Raw genomic sequence first — 15,859 nt, forward strand, 5'->3', positions numbered from 1 at the left:
AATAAATTTACAAGCTCTGAGAAACTTCAATTTTTTTAGCGAATGGAGCCATTTTCAAAATTCTTAAAATTCTTACGATATAATTATTAATCAACTAATTTGTCACTCGAATAATCATAGAAGCACTTAATTATTAATTATGTAAATTAATTCAATTTTGAATTTTCATATTATTTATTTTAATTTATATCTATATAACAATTTAAAAGAAATGTCATTTATGTTTATATAATTCTAATAAAATTATTTTACATAATTAACGTTAATATATTTGGAACATAAATTGCACATAAATTCATACATATCTTTGATAATATATCAAAGATAAGAATTAAATCTAAAATTATATATAAAGTATATTAAAATAGAATCGTTGGAAACATGCATTTCAATAATCAAAAAGTTGTTAATGATAAATCATAATATATATATTATTTAACTTTATACATATTATATATAAATCTATTGACATAATCTATTGACTCAAATTGTCAAATTTTTGTAAGTTATATGATTATATTTCTATAGTCATTCAATTCGAAAAGGTAATAATAGATTTTATTAAATTAAAATCACTTTATTTTAATCTCAATGGAATCCAACTTTTGATCTAAAAATGGAAAAAGAAGAATTAAAAAAACAATAGAGATAAAAGATTTAATATGATATGCAAATGAAATTTGTAAATTTTAATTACTTATAATTATTTTAAACATTATCCATATTTTATATGTACAATTTATAATACAGTGAAATTTAAAAATAATAATTTAATAATGAAATTTAGTTATTTAGTTGTCATTTCATCAGAAATAAATATGACAGAATCTTGATTAAATTAATTATTATACATTGACTATTGATTTAGTAAGCAATAATTGTCAGCCTGTTTATTTTCAATTATACAATTAATTTTTAAATCCTTAGATTTTTATTCCTTTAACTTGCATAAAATTTTTAAACAGTATTCGAGTCGAAATTAATAAAACATCACAGAGCAAAGATGAATAATAATAATATAAGAATATTATGCGATCGATCATGAGACGTTAGTTTATTGGATATTGAAACTGTCGTGCTGGAAACAAGACGCTCGAATGAATAATCGATTAATCATGTTCTGCAAATACTTTTCGTGACACGAACTATTTGACAAATTGCTCGAAATTATTTGACTTGTCTTTCATATCAGAATTCAAAATGATACGTCGTGCATTCGATGCATAAACTGTAATAAAATAATATAATAGAAAGATACATAGTATTTAACGATACTCAATTTGATAAGTATATGAATATTAGGGAACAAGTTTTAAAAAAAGGGATAGTACAATGCATGGTATTATTTTCTTTATTTTATTGCAATTTCTTTTAATCTCTAATGCACAAGATCATATATTCATTCGTGATTATTTTTTGTATAAAAAAGTACGAAATGTTGTGGGATTTTCTTGTGGTGATACAATAGGTACGTAATTTCTAAAGTATTATTATTATTATATCTAATTGAACTATTAGGCAATATATATATATATATATTCTTTAAATCAATTTTTAAAAATATTGGTTTTTTTATATATAATATAAAATATATATTTATATATATTTATTTTATTTCTAATAATAATTCAAACAAATTATTGCTTAAATTTTGTATCCTAATCTCAATTTAAAATATTCAAAGATATTATAATTTTTCAAAGGTTTTTTAGCTATTGTATCAAACATAAATGATCTTAGATTTAAAGTAATTGTAAAAATGTTAAGAAAGTATAGATTAATAATTTTAAAAAAATAAATACTTAGTTTTTTATAGAATTGCTTAATACTAAAATTTTTTAGAATTAGAATTTCATTTAAAAATTTAAGAAAAAAAAAAGGAAATAAATATAAAAACTCTTTAAAAAATTCTTATTCCAACAAAGATATTATTTATGAAAATTTATGCAACAATTGTATTAGGTGATTTTAATCTTCTGAAAACGCTAAGCACCACGGGTATATTTACGATAATAAGAGAGTCCAGTGTGAAGATTGACTTCCGAAGATTTATGAGAAGTGAAACTTGGACAGTAGGCGTCGTAATCGATTTGCGATGCCATAATGAAACTGCTGTACGAATTTTCACAGAAGTAAGAGAAATTTTTCTTCGTGATTAAAAAGATCAATGATGCAATATACAATAATATTGATATATTTATAATATATTTGTTAAAATTTAGAGTTCAAAATATCGAATGTATGATTATTCATACAATTGGCTAATACTGGATTCGAATTATAATCACAGTATTTCACTTTTGAACGATACTGCTTACAACATAATAACAGATGTTGCTCTCGCTATATCGAACAAACATGGCTTCGATTTGTATGATGTCTTTAATCATTGCAAATATCGTGGTGGTATGTTAAACGTTACTGAACTTGGTACTTGGCATCTTGATTCTGGATTAAAGATATTTTTGACGCAACCATTAATTAACAGAAGGGCTAACATGCATGGAATGAGATTAAAAATATCTGGAGTGGTCAGTTTGCTTATAAAATCTTATTTTATATAATATTGGATTTCCTTCTATTGCTATTATATTTTTAATTATTATTGTTTATTGAGATATTATTGTTTAGTTGAGATACTATTCTTTTTATTAAAATTTACATTTAATGACATATGCATATATATATCAAAATATTATTCACAAATAATAAATATACCGAGAATGAAACTTTAATGATTATTAATTAATATAAACCAATTTGAACTAAAATTGATAAAAATAATTGATTTTTACTTTTAGATTCAATATAGGCCAAAAGACATGCGACTCGAAGATTATATGCAGGATATAAATACGAGATCCTTAGATAGTATGCATAAGTTTGTGCATGCCATGATTTTACATATAGGAGAACTTTTTAATTTCAGGTATTATATTATATTAATCATTTTCTATCATGATAAGTAAGTTCTATTTTCTTTTAGTGTTCACGCTTCAGAAATAATTTACTGGGATCGACACAGTGTACACGGTTTGATTTTCGAATTTTTACAATCGAATTATATCGATTTTGCCAGTAATCCGAGAATAATGGTATCTGAACGATTAGATTATGCTAGTCTCATCGGTGCAGCATGGCCAATTAAGTAAGCAAATTGATAATATATTAATCATTTAACGTAATTATCTAATAAATTATATATTTGATTTGTTTAATTTTAATATATAATGAATCATTAATTGGATATATTGAATATAATAATAATTACAACAAATTTTTAATATTATACATTATTTATTAAAAATTTTTCAATTCTTTTTTTTTTTTTTTTTAATATTTATAATTCCAAAAGATTTTAATGATAATGACAAAATTAAAAATAAGGGATCTATCTAGATCTGTAAAAAAAGAGCTGTATTATAATATTATTAAGAAATATGATTTTTGTGAAAAATTTTGTCAATTGCAATCTTTTAATATAATTCAATATGAAGTTAATGCATTTAAAAAAATATTTTATTTTTTATTTTCTATTCTTTATATGTTTAAATTTAAAAATTAAATAAATAAAAAAGAAGCTTTATGTTATTTATGTTTTTGTGCATTTAATTCGCGTTAAAATGTAAGGAGAAATTTTAAAGATTTTATTGAATAATTTTGCACACAACTAATTGAAAGTAATATAATTCATTTTTATGTATCTTCTACTTTATCATTGTAAACTATATTGAATTTCTTAACAACATGATAGTATCATTATTATTTTCAATTTTTATTCTTCACAAAACCGTATTTACATGTAACAATTATGGACTAGGCACAAATTTTTTGATAGCTCTCTTTTGTATAGTTATAATTTAAAAAATAATTAGAAATACTAGAATTAATTTGATAGCTTAATTGATGCTATTAAATGATAATTTCATAGCTTCATCTTTCATTAGATTGATATTTCATTGAAATAATGAAAAAGACAAAAAACGACCAACTATATTTTATTCTATTTTATTTGTTTCATCAAATATGAAAAATACATCTAGCTTATTTAAAATTTATAAAATTCTCAAAAAATTGATGATTTGATCCTAGGCCCTGTTTCATGTTATTATCGACCTCAACCAATAAGATTAAATTAGAAATTTTTTTGAAACCTTTTACACGTCAAACATGGTACGTATTTGCTGCTTTTGGAATATTTTTCATATTCATTATGAAAGTAATAATGAATCGTGAAGATGTCGGCAAAAGAGAAAAATATTCCGATGCAATTATATTGTCGGTCGGAATTCTGTCTCAACAAGGTAAAAAAGCAATTTTATTAATAAAAACATCTTTCAAAAAAGATCAAATCACTAATACTGTTTTTGACTTTTGATAGGTGCGAATTTTTTACCAAAACGATTGCCAAGCCGTATAGCTCTATTTCAAATAACTGTACACAGTTGGATAATGTACAATTATTACTCTGCCAGTATTGTATCGGCTCGATTAAGTGAGCCTCTCGACATGATGGAAGATTCTGTAACTGTTCTTGCTGATAGCAATCTAAAAATCGCGGCGGAAGCTGTACCATATTTAAACTATTTCTTATACGTAGGTATTATTCAAATTTATCATTTTTGATTACCATAATAATTTGAATAAAAAAAAAAATGTAAAAAAATGTAAATTTCGATATGACAACTCAATCGACGAGTTTTCTTTTCTTAAAATTTTGCGAGCAAAAGATTAATACTTAAATAAAAAATAAAATTGTATAAAAAGAGAACCGAAATAAGAAAGAAAATAAAATCGATAATATTGTTATTAACAGAATTTGAACTGGGAATCGGATTACTTTCGCAAAAAACGTTGGGATCCTTTGCCAGAATCGAAAAGATACTTACCAATAGAGGAAGGTATTAGACAAGTGGGTCAAGGTATTTTAGCGTATCACACGGATCCAAATACAGCGTATCCTTACGTTGAAAGAATGTTCGATTCCAATAAAATCTGTGAATTGACGGAAATTCATTTGTTTAAACAATCGGTAATGGGGATGTATGCCAGTCATAATGGCCAGTTCATTGAAATAGCGAAAATAGGGTGAATAATCTTTGAATATATTTTTTTTCATTTAATTATCGTATTTATTTAACATCGCAAAACTTACTTATTTCTTAAAGATTGACAAAGATGTTTAATACCGGTCTTCGAAATCGACAAATCAAATATTGGTCGTCCAGGAAACCGGAATGTCAACTTGATACTTTATCCACAAGAAGCATCACAATCTACGAAATTGCCCCAGCATTAATTTTATTAGCATTTGGAATCCTCGTAGCTGGTATCATTTGCATTGTGGAAAATATTATTTACAATCGTTCCATGAAGTAAGTTCTGCTCGTGTATAATCGAAAGCATGAAAACGAAAATTTACTTATATTTTATTTATTATTTTATAAGGGAAATAAATCGAAGAAGGAAGAGTGAAACAAAGGAAAGCTTTGGCAATGATAATGGTAGAAATAACTTATTGGATATTATTCCATAATCTTCATAAATTGATCTAATTAATAAGTAATTTCATTTAACTTAAATTGAATGTAACATATTTCATAATAATTATATTTTGTCTTACACACATAGTTATTAAATGTAATAAAAGATCTAGCTACATAATATATACGTTTATTTGCAAAATCAATACTTCTTAGATTTTTAATTATTATTTAATTACTTAGTTAATTATCATTAAACGTTATCGGATTATCGTGCTCTCTAAATCGGTTCAGAATCATAAATTGTTTCTTTTTTTAAAGAGCCATCATGTCAAAGCTGTCACGTTCTCTCATGTAAAATGAAAGAAGGGATAACTGTTGTATGTTGAATTGTAACATGAACGCTGTATTCAGTCATTCGATAGTACAATCGCGAGTAACGATAACAGTGAGATGTTGTATGTTCAAAATATCTTTTATTTGCAATTAATTGTTGCATCGTACGCGAGCAATGTAGATATCATTCGCGATTATTTCATTTTCAAAAATGTTTCTAGAGTGGCTGGATTTTCTTGTGGAAACATTGAAAGTGAGCTATTTTTTTCTCTATGAAATAGATTTCCTTCTTGAAAATAATAATAATTAAAAATATACATAACATTTAATTAAATTAATATTAGATAAAACATATTTTAAACGTATTACTTTTTAAACATTATTATATTCTCAATAAATATATTTACTTTATTAATATTATATGAATTAAAATAGTAAAATTTTTTTATTCCAAGAAAATTTCATAGACAAAAATTTCTTAAATTATACTATTTTTTAATTAGAAATCGATTATAATATAGTTTATGATATGCTTTATTTCGATTATTTCGATAGATGATTATCAAATTCTTAAACTTCTAAATGAAGCAGGGATTGGAGTGTCCATTACTCAATTTACATCGATGATCAATATACCACAATTTTTGCATACTACTTATTGGAATTTAGGTATATTTGTGGATCTAGAATGTTTAGTTTCAGACGAGGATATAGTGAAACTTTTTTACGAGGTATAATCATATTAAAAATTATATTATATTCTTTAAACAATTATTTTTCAATTTAAAAATTGATTAAACAATTGATAACACAATTAAATTGATAACAAAAATGATAATTTAGACTTCAACCTATTACATGTTCGATCATTTACATCAATGGCTGATTTTGGAGAAAAATATGAATCACATACTTCGATTATTAAATGACAATATGTTTAGTATCATTACGGATGTTACAATTGCTATATCAAAAGACAATGATTATATTCTGTATGACGTATACAATCATTGCAAAAATTACGGTGGTTTGTTAAATATTACGAAACTTGGCACCTGGACTAAAAACGATGGATTACAAATTATTTTACAGACAAATAAATTCTCCAGAAGATGGAATTATCACAGCATGAAAATAAAAGTTGCTGGGCTTGTAAGTATATTCAAATAATTATTACATGCAAAATAAAAAAGTGAAAATTGAAAAAGTAATAAAAAAATTTACAAAATTTATGAATGTGATTATCAAATTTACTCTATTTAGCATTTTAATAATAATATCACATCACAAATGGTAACAGGCAAAGTATTTAATAAATTCATGATTACTCATATATAGCTGAAATATTGAAAATTGATACTCTTTCTTGAATTTTTTTCCGAGTTTTCAGAACTCCTAGACATCATCTTGATCGATTTCAATCTCTAAAATAAACTTATCGAAGCCTGATTCCATTGTTGGCCAAAGTAAACATCTAGATAGCTAATAGAGAGGTCAATTCTTTCTTTTTATTATTAATAATTTTGAAATATTACCTAATTTGAAAAAGTTTTTGGTGTTTTAAAAGCGAAATCAATTCATATAATCGATAAAAAGATCAAAAGAGAGTAAAATAAAAACATGTCAAATAGCGATGATAAAGAACTTGTGACAAACATTTTCAAATACTGTCTATACTGGACAAAGGTTGAATTAGAACGGAAGTAAATGTTAGTAAGAATAAAACGATTAGATGCGGACATAAAAGAATTTATATTATTTACATTATTTAACAAAAGTTTAATTTACATGATTATTTACATTTTCAGTCTAATCGCTAAATTCTGTTGTATTAGTAATTAATTCTTATTCTTAATTACTTGTGAAAACAAGATAGCATTTGAATTTCGAGATCTTCTCATCTATAATTGTTTGATATTGCTAACATAATTAGCAAATTCGCCTTCCTTTTTTTCTCTTACTTCTTCTTTCTTGATCTAATAGTTTTCACTGCTCTGCAAATTGTCAATTAAAACTCTAATAGTTGATTCGCTGAGGATTTTTCAACTGTGAAACTCTGCATCCAGAGCTATCTTCTTTTTTTACAAAAAATTCTACAATTTCATTATTGTCATTAATCAATTACAACTTGATTCTGTCATTTGCATTTTTCAAAATGAAATTCAAATGTTTTAAATACTTTATAACTTTACAATTTTATATGACAGTAATGGTTTAAATAATCTGTTGACCACGTATCTTTCTATTCTTTCAATCAGAAATCATGTAAATCATGTAAATAATTGAAAATAAAATCTTCTTTTTCAATGTTTCACAATCAATTTGCAATCAATGGCCATGGCACCAATGACTTTGGTTTTAGATACTTTGTCTATCGCTATTTATTGTCGCTAACAATATATTATAGTATTAAAAAATATATTATAGTAGTAAAAATTAAAAATTTCAGAATTATTTTCTTTTATGCTAAAATATAATTTTAATTCTATATAATAAAAATTTTATATAAAAATGTAAATCGAAAACAGTAATATAATATAATAAATTCATCTACTTTTATGATTCTCTTATATAGGTAGTAAATAGACCTAAAAATCAAAGTTTGATAGATTATCTTCAAGAAGAAAATTTATACGAACATACAGATAATTGGTCTAAATTTGGATATGCTATTATGAAACATGTTAAACAACTATTCAATTTCACGTAATTTTTCAACGTTTTCATATTTTTCAATATTATAATTATTTAATACCAAAGTATTAAATATTTCTAGTTTTGAAATAATAGAATTAAATCATTGGGAAAAAAATGATAGTAATGGACCATTAATTGCTGGTTTCAAAAATGGCATCTTTGACTTGGGATATTTTCCATCAATTTTGACAAAAGAAAGATTCAATTATGCAGATGTAATTATGCAAGTTTGGCCTGTAAGGTGATATATTTTAAAATATCTAATTCCTAATCATTTATTATAAATTTAATACGTTATAAATGATAAGAAAAAACAATAAATTTGTAATGTTAATTACGAAATTTATACGTAGAATATATATATATATTTCTTCACAATTTTTTTTTATGTTTCTTATTATTTTTAATAAATATCTGAACTTTTGTATTATAATAATGCAAAGTAAAAAAAAAAAATACAAAATAATTTTTTTTTCAGAACATGCTTTATGTTTCTTACCGTACCTTCATTAAAAGTGGATATGAATATAATCTTTAGACCATTTGCAAAAAATGTTTGGTATATGATTTTACTATTAACAATCACAATAATTCTCAGCTTATGGATTATTTTGAGACTTGAAAAGAATGATTCTGCTTATGGATCAACAATTTTTATTATTATTGCTGCATTATGTCAACAAGGTTTATCAATAAACAATTCATGATGAATTGCATAATATTAATATTTATTTATTATTAATTATCAAATATAGTTATTTAATACTACATTATTTAAATTATATGGTTTTTTGTAATAATAAAATTTTGATAAAGATCTGATGATCTTTTATATTGAAAGTAAATATTGCTACAGCATTATATTTAATATTTTATATTTACGTTTAATATTTTTGATATTACAGGTTTACCATTTTTTAATAATCAAGTTTCAAGTCGTATTGCTTTTCTTCAAACCATGATCTTTGGTTTAATTGTATATAATTATTATTCAGCAGCTATAGTGTCCAGTCGATTGAATGCACCTTTAGATAAAATGAATGATTCATTATATTCATTAATAAATAGTCGAATGAAACTTGCAGCATATAAAGATATTTATTTTAATATTCTATTGCATGTGAGTTCAAATTTTGCATGCAACTAAAAAAGTTTTTTTTATAATTTTGTTTCTGTAATCGTACATAAAATTAAATATTAATTTTTTATTATTGAAAAATATTTTTTTAGTCTTCTGTGGAAGAAATTCAATATTTTAAAAAATATTGGGAGAAAATACCAGAAGAAAAAAGATTTCTTTCAATACAAGATGGTTTAAAAAAAATAACGACAGCTAAATTTGCTTACCATACAGATCCTATTAATATTTATCCATTTATAGAACGTGTTTTTGATAAACAAATGATCTGTCAGCTTACTGAAGTTCATTTACTTCATCCTTCTTCATTAGGTTTGTGGTCAACGCGACATAGTCAGTTTCAAGAGATAACAAAAATAGGGTAAGAATTTCGTAGAAATAAATTAATAAAAATAATTTATATGTAGTATATATTCCTTTAATTAGATTAATATTTATATAATTATAGTCTTATTAGGATATCCACTTCAGGGATTCGAAAGCGAGAAGTGATACGTTGGACTTATAGGAAGCCTTATTGCGATAAAGATAAACATTATGTATCAAGCGTGACGATTCATGAAACAATACCAATTATACTTGTTTTATGTTTTGGCATCATTCTATCAATTGTTATTTGTTTCATAGAAAATATAATTTTTCGCACAATTAGAAAAAAACAAAAACAAATAAAACAATCTGAACGATTAAAAAAAAATAATCAAAAAAATATAATAGTTAAAAATAAAACTATGAAAAAAATAAAAAAACTTATATATAAAAAGACCCCTAATAAAAAAAATTAATTTTCCAATAATAAATTTCTTTTGTAAAAGTGAATAAATTATATTTTTCTTTTTTTTTTTAAGAAAAATTTGATAAATATTATAAGTTAAAATTTCATTTTTTATATATATATTATAAATTAATTATATAAATTATAATTTAAATTTATTAAATAAACTATATGAATTACATTATTTGAATGTAAAAAATACTATGTAGTTGATATTATTCCGAAGTGCATATGTTGTAATAAAAAATGTACAATTTTTTATTATACTAAACCTTGAGGTTTTAATATGTAAAATGTATACATATTGGTTGAGTATCTATTTATTTTTTCTTTTTTGACTTTTTCTCATTTGAAGTAGGAGCTGTTCCAGTGAGATCTGCTAATTGTTTTTTGAGTTTTAATAATTTTTCCACTTCAGGTTGCCACACTGATTTTTCTTCTTTAGCTTTTAATGTACGCACAAGATTACCCTAAGAAACGAAGTCAATAGTTTTTATAAAATATATATAAAAATAATTATAAAATTCATGATATCATTAATATATATTATATTCTATTAATATATATGTTTATATATTAATGTATATAATTTACCTGCATAGCAATAGCTGATTCCAAAGTCGCTACATCCATTGAAACATCTCCATTTTGTTCAGGTACTAAAACTACTTCAGGTTTTTTATTTTTCGAATCAAAAGACTTATTTTTTTCACTTATGAGATCAGAAAGTTTTTTCTTTAAATCTGAGAAAATTTGTACTTGACTGGACTGCCAACCGTTTTTGTCATGTTTGGCTTTTAATTCTTTAACTTTAGTGTCCTTAAAATAAAAATAAAAAATATATATATATGTATGTATATGTATGTATGTATATATATATATATATATATATATATATATATATATATATATATCAACTATTATATTAATTTTTTATATTTATATTATATTTTATTTTTATATTATATTTATATTTTATATTATTATATAAAATATTCACTAACCAGTTCTGCAATTGCATTGTCCAAAGATTTTACATCGCTATGTTCATTTGTAGTTTCTTGTTTACCAGCATACTTTTTTCTTAATGTTTCTATATTTTTATCTTCTATTTTTTTAAATAGAGGAGACGGTTTACCAATTTTGTGTGCCGTTGGAAGTATATTTGTAATAAAATCAGGAATATAACCATAACTATTGGTGGTTAATCCTAATTGCGATCTTAATTCACGAGCGATACTGGGCATAAATGGAGCCAAAAGAGCCGATAAAAGACACGCCACGTTACAGCTAATACCGATGATTGTTCCAGCTCTTTTTCTACACATAATAAAATAAAAACAAAATTATGTCACATTTAAATTGAAAACGATAACGCCACTTAATTCTATTAAGCGAGTGTTCATAAGTACTAACAGACCTGTAACATAATTTAATACATGAAAGTTGATTAACAGTCACAATCAGTTTATAGGACTTATTTTACAGCATAAAATTAACTCATGTAACAGCAATCCACACTGAACAAGGGTACCTAGGAAATAAAGATTTTCTAATCTCTAATATAATTAAAATATCAATTTTTTCATTTTCTCAATGAAATAAAAATAACAAAAATAAAATATATAAGGCATGCAATACCTCAAGTCCTTATAAAAAAAATATTATAATAATGTTTTAAAAATAAAATATTTATATGAAAACACATAAAGACCTATATTCACGAATTACATAATGTTATTAAATATTTAAAACTAACATGCCACTTACTTATCATTATCAGTTCCTTTGATTTTCACCCATGGTTCTTGAAACTGCATATACTGATTTCCATGTTTTGAAATTGCTAAAATGTGTTTCAAACCATCACGTAATTTAGCTTGTTCCATAGCATGTATATAAGATGATAATTCTCGTTGAGCCAATGCCAATAATATCAAATCATCTTCCTGAAGTTCTATTGGTGGTATTTTAGACTCAAAATATCTTTCCACAAATACCAAAGCCCTATTTGTTAAAAATTTCATTAAAAAACTAAAATTAAAATTCAATATTCTTTATCATAAAGAAACACATACCTATTAACAAAATTTCCAAAGTTGTTTAATAATTCACTATTATTTTTAGTTGCTAAATCTACCCAATTAAAATTTGAATCTTGAGTTTCGGGTCTAACATATGCTAGATAAAATCGCCATACATCAGATGGTATACCTGTATCTCTAGCATCAGTTCCAAATACTCCTATACCTCTCGATTTAGAAAACTTTGTATCTTCATAATTAAGGTATTCTAAAATTAAATTAAATTAATAACTAACGATTTAAATAAAAAAAAAATATATCGTTTTGTTTTTAATTTAGTATATTATATATCATACCTGTTGCCATTAAATGTTTCAATAATATATAATCTTCATTAGCTGCTAATAAGGAAGCAGGAAACATGATTGCATGAAATGGAACATTATCTTTTGCCATAAATTGATATAGATCAACTTTTATATCTTTAGGTTTCCACCATTGCTCGTATTCTTTTGTATATCTTTTTGTGATACTGATATAACCAAAAGGTGCATCAAACCAAACATAAAATACTTTATTTTCAAAACCTTTTACCGGAACAGGTATACCCCACTTTAAGTCTCTCGTTATACATCGTGGTTTAAGTCCATCACGTAACCATGGTTTTGCAACTACTCTTGCAACACCCGACCATCCTTTTTCTACGGTTGACGACCATTCCTTTAACTTATTTTCTAACTATAAAAAATTATTTGTTGATTAAAATGCATATATAATAAATAATTTTACAAATAACATATTAATTATTAATAGTACTTACTTTAGGTAAATCTAGAAAGAATTGCTCCGATTTTTTAACAATAGGCCTATTACTACATACTTTACATCGCGGAGATATTAAATCTGTTGCGTTTATTAAATGACCACATCCATCGCATTGGTCACCACGTGCATCTTCATATTTGCATCTTGGACAAGTTCCTTCTACAAATCTATCTGCCAAAAATCTATCACAAGTTTCGCAAAGAAGTTGATCTACAGTTTCACTTAATATATAACCTTGTGATTTAATCCTTAAGAAAAATTTTTGAACAATTCTGAAAAAAATAATTATATTTATTATAATAATATTTAAACAATATGCAATAATATGCATATTTTAAATAATATAAAATCTTAAAAAATTTTATTATTAACTTTAATAATTATTAATATAAGGTGTATCTTACTCTGTTTGTTCAGGTGTAGTAGTTCGACCAAAATAATCAAATCCTATGTTAAACCATCGATAAACATCGTTATGTATATCAAAAAATTTGTCACAAATACTCTGAGGCGTAGTTTTTTCTTCTAAAGCTTTAGCTTCTGTAGCAGTACCATATTCATCAGTACCACTAAAAAAATTATTATTTTTATTACGTTTGAGTTAGTTAGAATTTCAAAAAACGATAATATTATTATTACTATTGTTGTTATTAATATATCATATATAAGAAAAAAATACATACCTAATAAAAAGAGTATTATAATTTCTTTGTCTACAATATCTATAAACAAGAAATTTATTTTAAAATAATATATATATATATATATTTAATATTCTTAGAATGTTATTGAATATTATAAGATAAACCTGGCAAAAATATCAGCAGAAAGAACACAACCAATAATATTTCCTAAATGAGGAACATTGTTGACATAAGGTAGTGCTGATGTTATTAAAATATTTCTTTCATCTTTTTTTGGTAATCTAAAAATAATATATAATAATATATAAATTTATGTTAATTACACACTTATTACTCTTTTTAAAATATTTTGTTTACTAATATTTTGTTATTGTACTAAATACTCAAGCTTACACGGGATAAGGAAAATTCTTTATATCAGGATATGATATAGACGACCAATTACTTGAAATAATATGCATTTCTTCTTGACTAACTGCTTCCACTTCTTTTTCTTTAGTTGGACTAAGCTGAATCTAATAATATTTATATAAGATATTAAAAAATTATAATAATACTAATATATTTTAATAAACTTACATCAGCTGATTTAGGAGATCGAAAATTTTGTATAGTATTAATAGGAAACCAAGATACAGTTTGAATACTGAAAATAGCTTTCAAACCTCTTTCAAATTTATATTCTTTGATAGAATCCTAAAATAATTAAATTTAAACAAATCTACAATTATATGATTGTAACATATATAATAGTGAAAAAAACCTGAATAATTGGATGTGATTCAATATTGGATATCCAATTATTAATATGTTGATATTCTTTACATAATTCATTTCCAATTTCTGTAACTAATACAGTAGACCATAAAGTCACCCAAATACATATATCTGCTAATGATAAATCGTTATTATCCTAAAATGATTTTAATCATACCTTAATATTACAATAAAAATATAATTAATAATTTTATAATAAATTAATATAATTTTAATTAATATGATAAATTACCTTAATTAAGTACTTTTTATCTTTCAATACATTATTAAGTTCTTCTAATAAAGACCATAAACATGATTTATGTGTAGTTTTATAAATTCCTGTATTACCATAAAATATTATAGCTGACTATAAAATATATAATAATGTTTTATTAATCTGTCATTATTATATAAATAAATGTTCATAATACATTAATTATATTTTAACCTGTAATTGAGATATTTCCCATTCTAACCATTTGTTATTAATAATTTTTGACTCTTCGGATGGAGATATTATAAGCTGCATTGCTGCATTAGTACTAAATAATACTAATCCGGATGATAGTTCAATGGAAGGTAAACGGCCTAAAAAGCTTCCTACATAAAATAAAAAAATACATTTTATATTACAAATCTATTATTAATTACATAAAAAAATGTATGAACTACAGGAATGATTTTTTGATGTTGTATTATATAAATGATTATTAAATATATGATTATTAAACAAAAAATAAACAATGCTTCAATATATAGAATTTTACTTAAATAAAATTATAATTTCATATCGCTGCAATCAAAATTAATAGATAATAATATTTGAAATATAAATAATATAATATATATTATCTATTAAATTATTAATTAAAATTAAAACTATTTAAAAAAAAAATTACTTTATAAAATTTAAAAAAAAATTAATGAATTTAAAAGTTATAAAAGCAATATAAATGAAATTGAGATATGATATTTCATCATATAGTCAGAAAATGAATTGTTTGAAACGGAAATACTCTACCTTTTGGTTCTACCTTTTTTACGGTAACAGATTGTTGAACTATTTTAGCTGCGATTACTAATTTTAATGTATTGGGATTATCTTCGTTTGTCAAAATATTCATTTTTACTAATAAATTAATAAATATTCACAATAAATAGATGAAAATATTTTCAGC

At 23.6% G+C, this 15,859-nt stretch overlaps 2 protein-coding genes across 2 annotated transcripts; one reads left to right on the plus strand and one right to left on the minus strand.

The window, feature by feature from the left end:
* Positions 1-1,228: 1,228 nt before the first annotated feature.
* Positions 1,229-10,628, plus strand: LOC100869655 (uncharacterized). The gene is made up of 18 exons (XM_086916000.1): positions 1,229-1,468; positions 1,963-2,132; positions 2,223-2,531; positions 2,802-2,929; positions 2,987-3,148; positions 4,093-4,304; positions 4,382-4,596; positions 4,817-5,088; positions 5,169-5,375; positions 5,449-5,504; positions 6,375-6,550; positions 6,663-6,971; positions 8,395-8,525; positions 8,596-8,757; positions 8,995-9,200; positions 9,422-9,636; positions 9,747-10,015; positions 10,103-10,628. Exons 1-18 carry the CDS (start codon positions 1,333-1,335, stop codon positions 10,437-10,439), a joined length of 3,672 nt encoding a protein of 1,223 aa, XP_086772126.1. The 5' UTR covers positions 1,229-1,332; the 3' UTR covers positions 10,440-10,628.
* Positions 10,568-15,843, minus strand: MetRS (methionyl-tRNA synthetase 1). Its single transcript, XM_012483514.3, has 16 exons — positions 15,703-15,843; positions 15,130-15,281; positions 14,932-15,048; positions 14,686-14,835; positions 14,502-14,618; positions 14,316-14,437; positions 14,087-14,203; positions 13,962-14,000; positions 13,683-13,847; positions 13,274-13,550; positions 12,810-13,191; positions 12,508-12,721; positions 12,200-12,436; positions 11,434-11,749; positions 11,024-11,248; positions 10,568-10,899 (listed from the first exon to the last, which is right to left on the minus strand). The coding sequence occupies exons 1-16, from the start codon at positions 15,803-15,805 to the stop codon at positions 10,750-10,752; spliced, it is 2,883 nt and encodes a 960-aa protein (XP_012338968.2). The 5' UTR covers positions 15,806-15,843; the 3' UTR covers positions 10,568-10,749.
* Positions 15,844-15,859: the final 16 nt, after the last annotated feature.

The sequence above is a fragment of the Apis florea genome, unplaced genomic scaffold (genome assembly GCF_048593485.1).
Source record: "Apis florea isolate Af1SG1 unplaced genomic scaffold, ASM4859348v1 contig_2190_pilon, whole genome shotgun sequence".
In the NCBI taxonomy this organism is placed as follows: Eukaryota; Metazoa; Arthropoda; class Insecta; order Hymenoptera; family Apidae; genus Apis; species Apis florea.

What these genes read in the sequence shown, in the direction of transcription:
- LOC100869655 (XM_086916000.1), top strand. Translation starts at nt 1,333, where the DNA reads ATGCATGGTATTATTTTCTTTATTTTATTGCAATTTCTTTTAATCTCT. An exon ending in GATTAAAAATATCTGGAGTG is followed by an intron (nt 2,532 to 2,801) that starts GTCAGTTTGCTT and finishes TTTTACTTTTAG; the next exon opens with ATTCAATATAGGCCAAAAGA. An exon ending in GGAGAACTTTTTAATTTCAG is followed by an intron (nt 2,930 to 2,986) that starts GTATTATATTAT and finishes ATTTTCTTTTAG; the next exon opens with TGTTCACGCTTCAGAAATAA.
- MetRS (XM_012483514.3), bottom strand. Translation starts at nt 15,805, where the DNA reads ATGAATATTTTGACAAACGAAGATAATCCCAATACATTAAAATTAGTA. An exon ending in AAAAAAGGTAGAACCAAAAG is followed by an intron (nt 15,282 to 15,702) that starts GTAGAGTATTTC and finishes TATTTTATGTAG; the next exon opens with GAAGCTTTTTAGGCCGTTTA. An exon ending in ACAATGCAATTGCAGAACTG is followed by an intron (nt 11,249 to 11,433) that starts GTTAGTGAATAT and finishes TTTTATTTTAAG; the next exon opens with GACACTAAAGTTAAAGAATT.